At 43.6% G+C, this 14,231-nt stretch overlaps 1 protein-coding gene across 1 annotated transcript in view; it reads left to right on the forward strand.

The window, feature by feature from the left end:
• The window catches only part of grin2ba (glutamate receptor, ionotropic, N-methyl D-aspartate 2B-a), a gene marked incomplete at both ends in the record, with an annotated part of 128,982 nt that overhangs the window by 75,226 nt on the left and 39,525 nt on the right, over positions 1 to 14,231 (forward strand). The window contains one exon of the mRNA XM_083932018.1: positions 4,541 to 4,733. Coding sequence (XP_083788144.1) covers positions 4,541 to 4,733 — 193 coding nt within the window. The remainder of the gene's footprint in view (positions 1 to 4,540; positions 4,734 to 14,231) is intronic.

The raw sequence follows: 14,231 nt of genomic DNA on the forward strand, positions 1-14,231 counted from the left end.
GACAGATAATAGGCTAAATGTCATCGACTCATTTAAAGCATGATGAATAGGACACAGATTGCCTATAGTCTGATGTAAACAACCAAATGACAGATATTAAATCATTCATATTTTGTGTTAGTAAGTACATCCTTTGTAAAACATGATGTTGTATGACAGTATGTGTAGAAACCACATTATAGTCTGCATGTTGAATATAGGTCTGTGCAGATCACGGAGTTTCTGTTCACAGCACTGCTGCTGCAGGATCTGTGCTCGTCGTAAATGCTGCCCTCGGTGGGAGGATGTTACTTAACAGCGTCAGCAGTGACAGTCTGGAGACAGACACACTCTCCATGCGGGTCCATTCATACTTCATTGCGGGTCTGCGTTAGCCTGGCATCACCAGATTAGTCATTAACATTCTCAAATACAGCTAAACAGTACAGTACAGTTTCTGAAAACATTTTATGTGAGAAATAGGAAATACAGTAACAGAATATGGAGTCAGTGCTGCCTGGTTTGTCGGTTTGACAGGGAAAATCCCATTGGATTTTGAATTATTGCAGAAAATAAACCCTGTAACATCAAAAGTTTACTTAATGTGTTTTGTTCAGCTAAATAAAAGTCACAAATGAACATCACTTTAATGATTTCTGAAGCGTAAATGCAATTGCATCAGTAAAGAGCTAACGGCTATAAAAAAAAACTACACCACCCACTAGTTTCCAACTGATTTGTCTTGTACGCTGTGCGGGGGTATTTACTGATGTATTTTATGTCATTGAACAAAGTATGACAATCTTGAAAAGGCCTTATTTAATGCATCTTACAAAAACTCATTAAAAAAAAACCACACTGACTTCCAGACGAGGGTACCAGAAGTCCAAACACGATTTTAAGGGCTAATCCCTGCAGCACTCTTTACTGGCCTGAATTAACCAGGATTAAAATCATGTGAAAATGCAAAACAGGCATTGTATTTGTAGACAATATGCATTCAACTGTAGAATTCAATAATTCAGCCAACCCCTTTTTCTGAGTTCAACCTCAACTTTATAAAAGCCACATGATCCTGTAGTAGCAGTCAACCGGCCAAATTTCGGAACTAACACAGAGTGAAAGGAAACCAGGCCACAGCATGTGCCTGGTGGTGTGGCAGTGTGTGCTCTGGCTGAATCCAGCGGTTCAGGGTTCAGCAGAAGGTGCACGCTAGCTTTGGGGCAAATTTGCTTATAACGCACACTTAATAATTTGCACCATGTGTGATGAAGAGCCTCCAATTCTCATGGGTAATTCCACTGATGCCTTCCTTAAGTGGCGCTCTGGGGAGCCATCTCTCCTCCCACTTTTCTTCCTTCCCTTTCCTCTTTATTTCATGCTGTTGTTCCCTCACTTCTCTGTGGTTTCTGTCTCACTATTCCAGCCTCCTCTGACTCTCCTTTTTCTTCTGCTTCTTTATCTTAGTGTCTCTGCTGCTGTCTGACTTTTTCTCTCCGCTCACTCTGTCCCTCTTTTTCCTCCCCATCCCTCCATGCTCTCTCTCTCTCTCTCTTACTAACAACTATTCTGTCTCTGTTCTTTCTGATCAGTTACACACTACTGCTGCACAGACTGTGCAAACGTTACCACCCAATCTGACATCACTGACAATAATAAGCTGTTTCCAAAAATAACCAGTGATACGGTAGTTCTGCTATTACATTCTCCAACACAATTTCCCTGTGCGTGGATACTCTATTCCTGCAGTCTTTGTTATTTTTCTTACATGTGTGTGTGTGTGTGTGTGTGTGTGTGTGTGTGTGTGTGTATGTGTATGTGTGACATGGAGACAGCATTCAAACAGAGTCAGTAGCCATTTTACAGGCCAGAATAAGCTGCCACACTGCTGTTCAGCTAAAACACTGCCCGTTGACATGACTGTGTTGTGACATTAAACATGTCCTGAGAGATGCATGAACAGAGTCACACAGCAGTTCCCAAGATGTAGAAAATAACACCTGCGCATGCGCAACACATGACTGCTGCCACACACACACACACACACACACACACACACACACACACACACACACACACACACACACACACACACACACACACACACACACACACACATCTTCCTATGAAAGAGTCTTTGTCATAAAATAATAAAAGTGAAGAGTGCGAAAAGGAACAAGCGATGGGAGTGAGTGAGTGAGTGTTGAGAAAGTGTCAACAGTGTGTGACATTAGATGTGGTCCTGGAGGAGCGGAGCTGTCAGTGCTGAGGCCTCAAGAGGGAAGCAGGTTGCCAGGCCGCCTGTCTATTTCTGTCCACTGACATGGTAGTGGACCGGCTGACATGTGGTCATACTCTGTCAGATAGATGCGGACCGATTGATGGACAGAGAGAGAAACAGATATCCAGATAAATTGACTTGAAGGCAGACAGTGCTTCACTGAGAGCTGTGTGACCTGAACCCAGAGGCCTCTATTGTGCGCAAAATAGAAGGATTAATTATTGGTCACTTCCAGATGTCACAAGGGCACTTGGTGCTGAGAGTTTAGATAAGACCAGGTTTTTGATGTGGAAGGTATCCACATTAAATTTGAAAAGTTAGTTAGCATCTAACACTAGAGAAGATAAACACGTAGTTTAGCCCATTCCTCACACATACACATCTCTTGGGTTTTTGGTTTTGAAGAAGTGATCAAAAAAGGAAACCGCCATCCAAACGTTGAGTGTTGCTCATACTACAGCCCCTTGCACAAGCTTGACAACTGCTGTTCAGGGGAGGGGTTTAGTGAACAATAGGCTGTATAAAAAAATGGACGTAGCATACCCGTCGAGGGCCATTCTCTCAACTTGATCCAATCGTAGTCGCCTACGGGAGTCGCCATCTTGTCAGACTTTGACTCAGCCTCATTTCCTCTTTCCAAAAAAGGGCATTGATGTGACGGCTAGCTGTCACTCAAGAGGCCACGCCCCTAATTATTCATAAACTTTAACCTCCAATAAAATAAAAACTAGCCTGGTACAAAGAAATTCACCCCCCTCAGTGTTGTCATGGAGATATGACTTAAACATACAGACTAGAATGTTTTTTTTGTACCAGGCCTTAATCAATTTAATTAATTATGATGTGAAAATAGCCTGTTTAACATGGGGGTCAATGAGAAACTGCTCTATTATGCAGACTACTCCTAGTGGACCTTCGGAGACCTCACACTCCCTTCTGTTCTTTCTTCACAGCTGTGGACCGCCCGGAGCAGCGAGATGCTCTATTGGATGTGCTAATTTGCCAGTAGTTAAATTTCGTGGTTGACTGGGTGGTCGTAACCCTTACATGCCTAAAACGTTAGACCCTGTCCAATAAGGACCTGTGACCTAGACGCAACATAAACATAAATTATTTGAGGAAAAAAAGTTTATAACTGAAAATCCACTTTCTATAATGGATCCAGAACAATTCGACCCCTTGTGAGCCGAGCTCAGGGACAGTCCCACCTGTTAGCTCCAACCTGACAAAATCCTGACAGCGGTGAACTAAAGAGCTAAATGATTGCTTGTTAAAAAGAGATAAACACTGCACACTAGGCTCGGTGCTGGGGAGAATGCACTGTGTGTCATCAATTAACGGTGACTGTTTGTCATGAGTTAAACATATTATCAATAATAGCAGTTTAGTATAAATGAAACTCATTATCAAAATGTCAGCTGTGTTTGAATAGTTTCATGATAATTTCATGGTGAATCAACTTCCCATAGCGTTTCTTTGTGTTTTTATGCATTTATTTATTATTGATTTATTTAGATCAATAATATAGCAAGAATGTATTAAGAAACACATTGATAACATATGTCAGGGCCTGTAGGGCTCATACAGGTAAGACAGTGTCATTTGGGATTAGGTGACTTGCACTCGGCTGCTCGTATATGTGAGTTTGGAATATCCTCATCCTACCTTCCCAGGGTAAATTAAAAAAAAGAAAAATCCATCTACTCACTACTCACTTCATGATAACCAAAAGCATTGAGAGACAGTGTAGTGTAGGAAGGACGGGCATGCTGGCAGTTGAATGGACTGACGGCTGGTTTGAAGGGCACTGGGAGAGACAGGGAGCTACAAATGAATGCTCGTAAACAGACAGACTGTCAAAAGAGAACAGGTCCGGCAGACAGAAGGACAGATAAACAGGCAGTGCAAAGGCCAACAAACAGAGACAGACAGATGGACAAACACGGCAAGGTGATAGATGCTTAGTCAGGCAGAATGGGAGTGCTATTCATCTGCTCTGAGTCATCACGTAGTGTGTGCTCTGTCTCTTGGAGCGCGTGCAAAACATGTATACTCTGTATACCCTCACAGAATAATCCCTCCCGCCCTGATTTAGTTGTCTCCATCTGTCTGTCTCTCCTTTGTCTCTCTGACTCGTCACTTTTCCTCATATAATCCAGTTCAGCTTTCATTTCAATCATTTTCTGATTCTGCATCTTTCCCTTCTTAGCTGCATATTTTTACTAATCCCTCTGTTCTCCTCCATCTCACCGGCTTTTTCACTGTCTTTCTTCTTTCCAGGTCTGCTCTCCGTGTCCTATGATGAGTGGGACTACGGCCTTGAGGCCCGAGTTCGCGACGGCGTGGCCATCATCACTATGGCAACCTCCACCATGATGATGGACCGCGGACCTCACACGCTGTTGAAGTCTGAGTGCCACGGAGCTCCTGACAAGAAGACCCCCATCTCAGGCAACCCCAATGAAGTGCTCAGGTGAGTGTTGCACACAGTTATCCCATGTGATGGATAGCTGGCAAAGAATTTACCAAATTAGCTGTATATCTATAAAACTTGCGTTTATTTGTAGCATTGATGAACAATATGTCCAAGCTATATCATTTACACATTGCAGAAGCTTTTAATGTAGTTTAATTATTTGATTAAAGGAACAGTCTGACCTTTTGAGAAACAAGCTTCTTCTCTTTGCTGTGAAGAGTTAGATGAGAAGATCTCATATCCGTCTGGTAAATGAAGGGCTACATCTGGCAGCTGTTTAGTTTAGCTTAGCACAAGGTAAGTAACAAAATCTCACAACCAGCAGACTTTTTTTTTTTTCCTTTTCCACTGTGGTTAGTACCTGCTCGGTGTGGGGGGATTCTCTGGTGCATGAAACTGTTGTGACATCATCTTCAACACGACACTTGAATCCTTTCCCTTTCATTTGTAACCAAGCAGAGGAACGTCTGCACTTCTCATTCTGAGTAATGTACAGCCCACTTTTCCGGGATGCCATTTTAAAAAATCTGACTCGAGTGAATAAAAAAAGGATGGGCGCAGGATGTTCCATGTTGCACTACGTGTGACGATTTTCTCTGACCAATCAGTGATCTGCAGTGTTTTAGCTCCACCTTTTAGAATCGGCTCAGCTCGCAACTTTTCTTAACGGAAATAAATAACCCTTTAAATGACCAACTGAACTGAACTGAACTGAACTGGACTGCTTGGTGGAAACGCAGCTTAAAGATCACTAATTGACAAGTTACATCCAGTTGCTAGGCAACCAGCAAATCTCCACAAGTTATTGCTCCCTTCCAATAAATTGTCTGACACATAATGCCCTGGAAAAAGGTTGCTTTTAGACTTGTAATTTTCATGGCCATATCATACAATATCGTCTAGTTAGACACCGAAACAATCAATGGCCCCTTCATCTTTATTCACTAAGGGAACTACAGCCAATAACAGCCAAGTGGAAACAGCCACACACACTTCTTCTCTTTCATGAGAGTTGGACACTTTGTGCCCATGATATGAAATCAAATATCAAATCTCCACGCAATGTGAAGATCCAAACTTGCTTTTTTAGGCAAATGTCTTATGCTCACAAAGAATGGAAGTGAACCGGAGGTAGGGATGCACTGACACAAATAGAATCTGACTGAACCAGGTGTCAGTTACAATCAGACTTATCTATTCAATAAATTCTATATTGATAAACTATATACATTATTTACTGGAATTTGAATTCCTGTTCCTCTCCGGGAAACATCACCTTATCAAGGTGGAGAGGTTTGTGTGTCCCTGTGAACCTGAGGGCTGTGTTGTCTGGAGTCTGGTGCTCCTGGTAGGGTCTCCAATGGCAGAGTGGTCTCAGACGAGGGGCCGGACTAAGAATTGTTCACAAAGACTCTATGGACAAATAAGGTAGACGAAGAGAAAGCCTGCCTGGAGGAGGCCCAGGGCCCCCAAGCACATGGTGGCTGGGTTTGCTGCGCACAGCCCGAAAAAGTGATGTGGCACCTCTCCCCTCTCCATCCTGTGGGCCTACCACTCACCATAAATGGAGTCCTGCATGGGGCTCCAGTAGGGGACTCAGCACTCACTGGATCAGTTCACAGCCGAGTGTGAAACGGATGGGATGAGGATCAGCACCTCTAAATCTGAGGCCACGGCTCTCAGCAGGAAACCGGTGGATTGCTTACTCCAGGTAGGGAATGAGTCCTTACCCCATGTGAAGGAGCTCAAGTACCTCGGGGTCTTGTTCACGAGTGAGGGGACGATGGAGCGTGAGTTTGGCCGCTCTAACGCACCGTTGTGGCGAAAAGAGAGATGAGCTGGAAGGTAAAGTTCTCGATCTCCCGGTCAATCCTCGTTCCTACCCTCACCTATGGTCATGAAAGCTGGGTCATGACCGAAAGAACGAGGTCGCAAGTACAAGTGGCAGAAATGTGTTTTCTCAGGAGGGTGGCTGGAGTCTCCCTTAGAGATAGGGTGAGATGTTCAGCCATCCATGAGGAACTCGGAGTAGAGCTGCTGCTCCTTTGCGTTAAAAGGAGCCAGTTGAGGTGGTTCGGGCATCTAGCAGGGATGCTCCCTGGGCACCTCCCTAGGGAGGTGTTCCAGGCACGTCCAGCTGGGAGGAGGCCTCGGGGAAGACCCAGGACTAGGTCTAGGGTGGAGAGATTATATCTCCAGTTAGAGCTGGTTAATGTGGCCCGGAAAAGGGAAGTTTGGAGTACCCTGCTAAAGCTGCTGCCCCTGCGACCTAAATATAAATACTATTTACTATCGCTCATGTGTTTAAAAAAAAACACTCTATAATGTCCTGTGACTCGGACATTATGGAGGATAACATAAAAAAGAAGCTTTGGCAAGTTGGCGATTGCCTTGGGCAGGCACTGTCGGTGCCTGTATGAAGCGTGTGCATCAAATGCCCGTGCTTGAAGAGCTTGAGTCAGAGCTGAGGAGATGATACCTGTGAAGACTCAACAATCACCTTTTTTCTAGGTTTCCTGCTTACTGAGCCTTTAAAAGGTTTACATTGTTAATCCTCTAAGTTTGGAAGATTTCTATACCAAGCTCCTGGTGCATGATAATAAATTAATAATAAATTATTTTAATAATAAATAGCACTTCAGTTCATTTAAATGTATTTCATGTCCGTGTATTTGTTTAATTTTGTTTTACAAAGTTATAAAAGTGGTGTTGCTTTACACATAGAAGAATGATCCCAGTCACTACCACACAGTGAGGCACACAGCTCAAATTAAACACTGGTATCAGTACTCAGTATCCACCGATTCCGAAGCCCAGGTATATGGACTGAAAAAGTTAAATTGCTGAATCCCTAACCCTAATCCCTAAAAATGAAGACTGCAGTTCAAAGTTGAACTTCCTGTCATGATCAACAGAGAGGACCTAAATGCAGGACACAGGTTCAGAGGACTGAATGGATGAGAAAGGGTTTATCGACCGGGTTCCAGGGGCTGAAGGGGGATAAGGGGTAGAGTCCGGCTGGTGGAGGCAGAAGGAGAAGTGTCTGGGGAAGTGTGGCAGAGCAGGAGAGATTGTTCGATGTGAGCGTGGCTGTGAGCAGGCTGTGCAGCAGGCTGTGATCCGGTGGCACAGAGAGACAGGGTTAGAGACAAACCACAACAAACACATGAGAGATAACTCGAATACACAGCTCAAGAGGCCTGACACTCGATCTACCACTTTTGGCTGAGATGACGATCTGACTATCAGTGGATGAAGAACAGGGGTTGATAAACTGCAGATGAGTAGATGGAACGCACGTGAGCAGGTGTGTAGGTGGAAGAGCAATCAGGGAACCGGGAGAGTGAGAGACTTGAGGTGATGACAGTGAACACGTCACAATATATCTAACTAACTAAGACTTCAGTTCAATGTTGCACTTCCTGTAATGATCAACAGAGAGGACCCAAAGTGAGAGGGGCACCGCACACACACACACACACACACACACACACACACACACACACACACACTGAGTTGGCTGAGAGCTGACCTAATCCACACTTCATCTAGTCCACAAGAGGCCTTTCAAGTGGACTTTCTGCAGACTTCCAGAGAGTCCACTCGGGGTGTAGATTTCACTTCACTGATTAAATTACCCAAAGTTCATCGCAAAAGGGACGTGACACAGTTTTTGCAATCGCTGATTAAAAAAAACCTAAAAGAAACTTATTATGAATGTGTAAAACAATTACTGTATTAAAAGGTTACTTGAATCATGTAGGTCAGAAATAATATTCAACCACATGGTGTTGCAGAAATATATAGAATCATAAATAATAGGCTATAGAGGTCATCACGATCCATTTTTTTCTATTACAGCCTGCTCTATAAAAGCCGTGCAGTGTAATGCCAAATATTTTTGGCAAAAAAACAACAGATATGTTTTACAGCGATCACAGTGGACATGAGTGTAATTGTCGCTCAAACATTTCCAAAGCAACAGGTGGAAATCAGAGGCTGCAGTCTCTGAAGTCTGTGAGACTGAGGTCTCACAGACTGGGCGGACATTTGGATTCAGCCAAGGAATAACTAGACTCCGGCGTCTTGACTGCACTCTTTCTCCACCCGATTCTAAATCACTACAGTGTGTGTTGTTGTGAGACATGCTTGAGTGCACAGCGGGAATAATGGTCTTTTTCCTGCTTTGTGTGCAGTAAAACAAACTCACTTCTTGCCCTAAAGCAACCTGCACACACCCCATGAAAACCGGCTCTGTGCTGAACAATGTATAATAAAGCATAGAGGCCACATGTCAGCAGTGGTCTCATTTGTTTACGGTCATTTATTAACAATTACACTAATGTCTTCAAATTAATGTGGCAATGATTTATAGATGCTAAAATTCCGCATGCAGCAGCTTTAAAAGGTGCACAGGTTCAGGTGGCGTAACGTCAACACGAGTATCCTGGCATAGATCGGCACAACCGCAGATGCAGCAGATGCAGCAGATGTTGGCGCGGGCACACACACTCACACACACACACACACACACACACACACACACACACACACACACACACACACACACACACACACACACACACACACACACACACCAATGCATGCACCTTCATCCCCTGCATACTGTGATCATCCTCCCCCCATGTAATAATACCCTACACACACACACAAACACCCCTTCCTCAGGAAAATCCAACCCCACCCCCTCAGCTGTCCGTCTCAGCAGCAGGCCTTTTGAACTGGTTGTGAAGCGCAGCGTTCGGCGGCGCTTTGCTTCCGCGCGCTGCCTAATTGGTCCCAATGGCGTTTCAGTCGACGAACACTAGCCCCTGTCGTGCTGTGCTCCAGAGCACAGTATTATATTCAGGGGCAGTTTCACCCCTCTTCCACTAAGTGTGCGCGGCTGTAGCTCTATGTGTGTTTTATTGCACTAAAGAGAGACTGTGAAGGCCAGATGTGTGTGTTAGTGTGTGTGTGTGTATAGGAATGTATGTGTGTGGTTTCTGCTAGAAAATACTAGTTTTCACGTCCACACTCATACAGCAGCAGGAGAAAACAGAAGCCTACTGTACAAACACACCTGTTTGGATTGCACAGTGTGTGTGGATCATTTTTCTTCTCCGAGCTCAAACTGCGTCCTGCACTAAGGCAGCAATGTTTTAAAAATCTGTTCCAGTAAACTCTTTGGATGTCATTTTAACCTGTCTGCTCGTTCACTCCGTTCTGAAACTTTTGCCTTTGTTCACCTCTGCTTTCTGCTTTGAGATAACTAGAGTTTATGGCAGCTGCTGTTGGCCCAGAATACAATTCCCCTGTTCTGTTGTTGGTGTGTGTGCTTCGCTGTGGTCTGCGCGCACCGCTCTGTTCTTCTCAACTGTGCTGTGGTCTTTTCTGTGCTTCTCTTCTTCTCTATCCTCTCATGCCCTGTAGTCTTCTCCTTTGTTCTGCCCTGGTCTGTTTTTATACATATGCTCTCCACTCTGCTCTGTTCCACTTTATTCTCCTCTCCTCTCCTTTCCTATCCTCTCGTCTCCTCTCCTCTCCTCTCCAGCCATTGTCTGCACTCCAGACCTGCAGTTTTATAATCAACTTAGCTGTGTTGATGATTCGATCAGTTGTGAGCGCTGCTGAGATCCTTCGCCTCTCGCTGCCTTAACTAAATTTGTTTGGTGATAACCTTTGTCTTCAAGTGTTCAATCAAGAGATTAGCTCTTGGCCTACAGTCTATATACTAGAAAGTGAATGAATGGCTGGTTGCCTGGCTTGCTGGCTGCCTGGTTGGTGGGATTGAATCCCTGCTGCCTGGTTGGTTCACTACTAAGTGAATCAATGGATGACTAGATGAAAGATGGGTGCAAAGGGAAAGGAAGCAACTCAATCAAAAGGCTCTTTTGTAGGGCAGGAAAACCTTATGTTCAATGGCCCTCTCAGACATCATGAATAAATCAGGAGTCACAATTATTTCTTAGCTGTCGAGAATGGCATTTGATAGCTGTGCTAAGCTCCAAAACAAAGCTTGGATCTCTGTAGCTCAGTTTTTGTTGTGAGATTTTACTCCATGAAAGTCGATTTAGCCTGGTAACCGGACCTCTAACTGGGCCATAGACTAATCTTAAAACTATGGGGATTGGTTTAGAGCAGTGGTTTATAACCGTACCCTTCATCAGCACAACCAAAATTCTAATTTTAAAATCCACTTAAATGTGCTATATTTATGTATATACTGTATATAAACATACGTATATATAGGCTTAGAACATTAATATTGCAGAAAACATTATTGTATGCGTCTAGGTCCTGAGCAGAGAGTTCAGTCAAACTTCCTGTGTTATAATTCAAGTTTTTCTCTTCTTTGTTATTTCACCTAAATACAGGAAGTACAGGAAGAAGGTCCTGTGTCCTGGAACAGTGTTTCTGTCTGTGAAACATTACTTTACAATTCTCTGTCTAGCTGCTACTACTACTACTACTCAAGCTGCACCTGGAAGTTTGGTCGGGTTGAGGTCCGATGACGTTCCCGCCCCAAACAAAACTCTCCAGAGTTCTTTTGGGACCCCCTCCTCAGTGCGTTGTTTTGGTCCACACCTGAGTGAGATTACTGTTTACACCTCCCCAAACGAATCGCGTTGAGAGAGAATATGAACTAGAGTCCAATTGAAATGCACTAAAAAGCACCGTGAATGTTAATCATATAAAAGTGAATAAAATAGTGGATGTTACGCTATTTTGTAGAGTTTAACTGTCAATGTTTTAGGATGGTTTGGTCAAGTTTGCATTCTGCTACTTTGAGTAGCAAAAACCATTACTTCTATCTGTTAAACTTCATCTCCTCTGGTCGCTAGCTAACTAGCTTTCAGGCAAGCTTATCTGCAATGATACCTAAATGAATTGCTACAGCCAGCTTAGTATGTGGGGGTATTTTATTTAAATCGAGTCATAAATTTTACTTTTTCAAATTACTCAAGCTATTGTACTCTATAAACACCCCCCGACAACTGCAGAAGTACCCCCTGCAGTACAAGTTCCGTTGATTGGACGTATCTTTCCACCACACAGAAAATCAGCAACGATCATAAAGAAAAACGATTTAACTGTAGAGTGAGCACAACTCAGGAACTTCTTGGCCTATTTCTAGCTTCAGATTTAATCCAAGACAAACAGGAGATTTTTTTCCCCAGAACAGCCACCATATTTGACAAAATTCAGATTGAAACTGAGAAGCAGCACAGCAGGTGGCGAAGGAAAGGGGGGCAGCACTTGTCGATCATTAATTTCACAACCTATTGAAATGCTCCATGTTGTCAGCAAGTACATTTAGGGTGTGCCGAACCATACTGAACGAAGCTAAATGTATGGGACAGCTTTGAGACTCGGAAGATGATCACACATGACTTTGTTGTTTCAATCACGCTTCGCATGCCTTTCAAGCTTGTAGGTTACTAACAGGTTGAGTCAGTAAGGGATGCATGAGAATATGTAATTCACATCTAGTTTACATTTCAGTCTGCTGTTAAATGATGAAGAATTGCTGCATGGTCACGGCCATCTACTTGACTTCATAAGCCATACATTATGCGGTTCCCTCTCTGCTTAGCATTTCCTTGTCCAGCCCTTAGAGCCTCGTAGAATACCGCAAGAGAAGGACACGTCATTCGACTAAGTAAATTAAGTCCACTGTAGCCAGCACTGTGACATTCCAGCTAATGCTACAGTATGAGCCTGACAAATGAAGATAGCAGAAAGAAGAAGAAGAGAGCAGAGACACAGTGAGGGAGAGAGAGAACGAGAGACCACTGGTGAGCAATACACAACAGTGTGAGAATCATGAGTTTGACAACAGTGGCCCTGACCTTGCCAGACGTGGCCAGGTTCCAAATGAGCTTGGAGTTGGAAAGGTGTCAAGTGCTCTTAAGCTCTGTGGACATTTTTGAACTTCTGTGGCCCCAGTGAGGCTTTCAGTGGAGAGTATGTGTGTTTGTGTGTTTGCATGTGTGCGCTGCGCTGTGCGCGTGAAGTACACTCCAAAGCAGCATTTTGACCCTATTGAGCTGAGGGATGAGTGTGCCAGCACGATGAACAGTGTGTCCACCTGTGTGTGTGTGTGTGTGGTGTGTGTGTGTGTGTGTGTGTGTGTGTGTGTGTGTGTGTGTGTGTGTGTGTGTGTGTGTGTGTGTGTGTGTGTGTGTGTGTGTGTGTGTGTGTGTGTGTGTGTGTGTGTGTGTGTGTGTGTGTCTGTGTCTGTGTCTGTGTCTGTGTGTCTCTCGCTGTTTCGGCCTAAGTCTATAAAGGCCAGTTGAGTGTGTGTTTATGGGGCAGGCCAGTGGGAGGCATTAAAAAGGCACCTGTTTGTGTTGAGGCTTGATCTGAACTAGGTCAGGATGCTCCTACCCTCTTTCTTTGTGTCTCTGTCACTAAATCCTTATCTCTGCCAGGTTTATTCACTTCTCCACTATATTTTATCCCACATAATCATTGCCTCTCCTTCTATTTCTAGTGCAGAGCCCTTTCAAAAGAAGCTTTCTTAAAAACCACTCATACAAATAACTTCTCACTATCTCACTCACTGCACTTCCTTGGGTCCTGAGCAATACACCTCAAGTAATGTCTTCTTAAGTAATGTTGGAGCTGGAATGTAATTGGGAGAGGTATTTTGTCAGCGGTAACGTTATCAGTGTTAGAAGTTAGCATGGCAGAATTACACAATTAGAGTTGAGAGTGGTGCTGTTCCTGAAGGATATCTGCTCGTGCTCGTTGACTCCAGGGAAGTGAAGACCTCAGTTGTAATAGATCTGGAGATGAGTCAGCATTTTTGCACTTCTGGTTCCCTTGTCTCAAAGTCACTAGATTTTTAAAGTAGATTTTTGGTTAGATGCCTGATATACAGTAAGGTATGTGGTTAACACAGGCTAAAGAGAGTTGCATGTTTTGTTTTTGCGACATAAAATACATCAGAAAATAACCCACTCATGAATTTTGAAGCTTGTACTTGCCTTAATAAAGGCGTTTGCTAACAACTGGCTAAATAAGAATACAAACCTCATCTAATGTTAGCTTTTTGCAATTGCACTTGCAATCTTCACTTCACTACACTTCAACGATATTTTTTTAAAATATATCTTGCTGAACAAAACGTGCGTATCATAAACTTAGTTCACCACAGAGCTTATTGTCTGCAATAATCCAAAATGCAACGGAAAAATCTCATTGTTCTTGTTGTCGAGGGAACCAGGGCGATGCTAACTAATGGATCAGCCTTATAGACTGTATAAAAAAGGACGTAGCCTCTCCGTTGGGGTCCGTTCTCTCAACTTGGTCCAATCGTACTCGCCTCTGGGAGTCACCATCTTGTCAGACTTTGAGTCCTCCTCATTTCCTCTTTCCAAAAAGTGACTGGAAAACAGGGAAACTGGACCCAAATGCAGACATGAACTCAGAGAGAATTTAAAAGGATCTAATGAGTCTTGAATAGGAATATAATAATCACAAAGAAAA

The sequence above is a fragment of the Echiichthys vipera genome, assembly GCF_963691815.1.
Source record: "Echiichthys vipera genome assembly, chromosome: 17".
Taxonomy (NCBI): Eukaryota; Metazoa; Chordata; class Actinopteri; order Perciformes; family Trachinidae; genus Echiichthys; species Echiichthys vipera.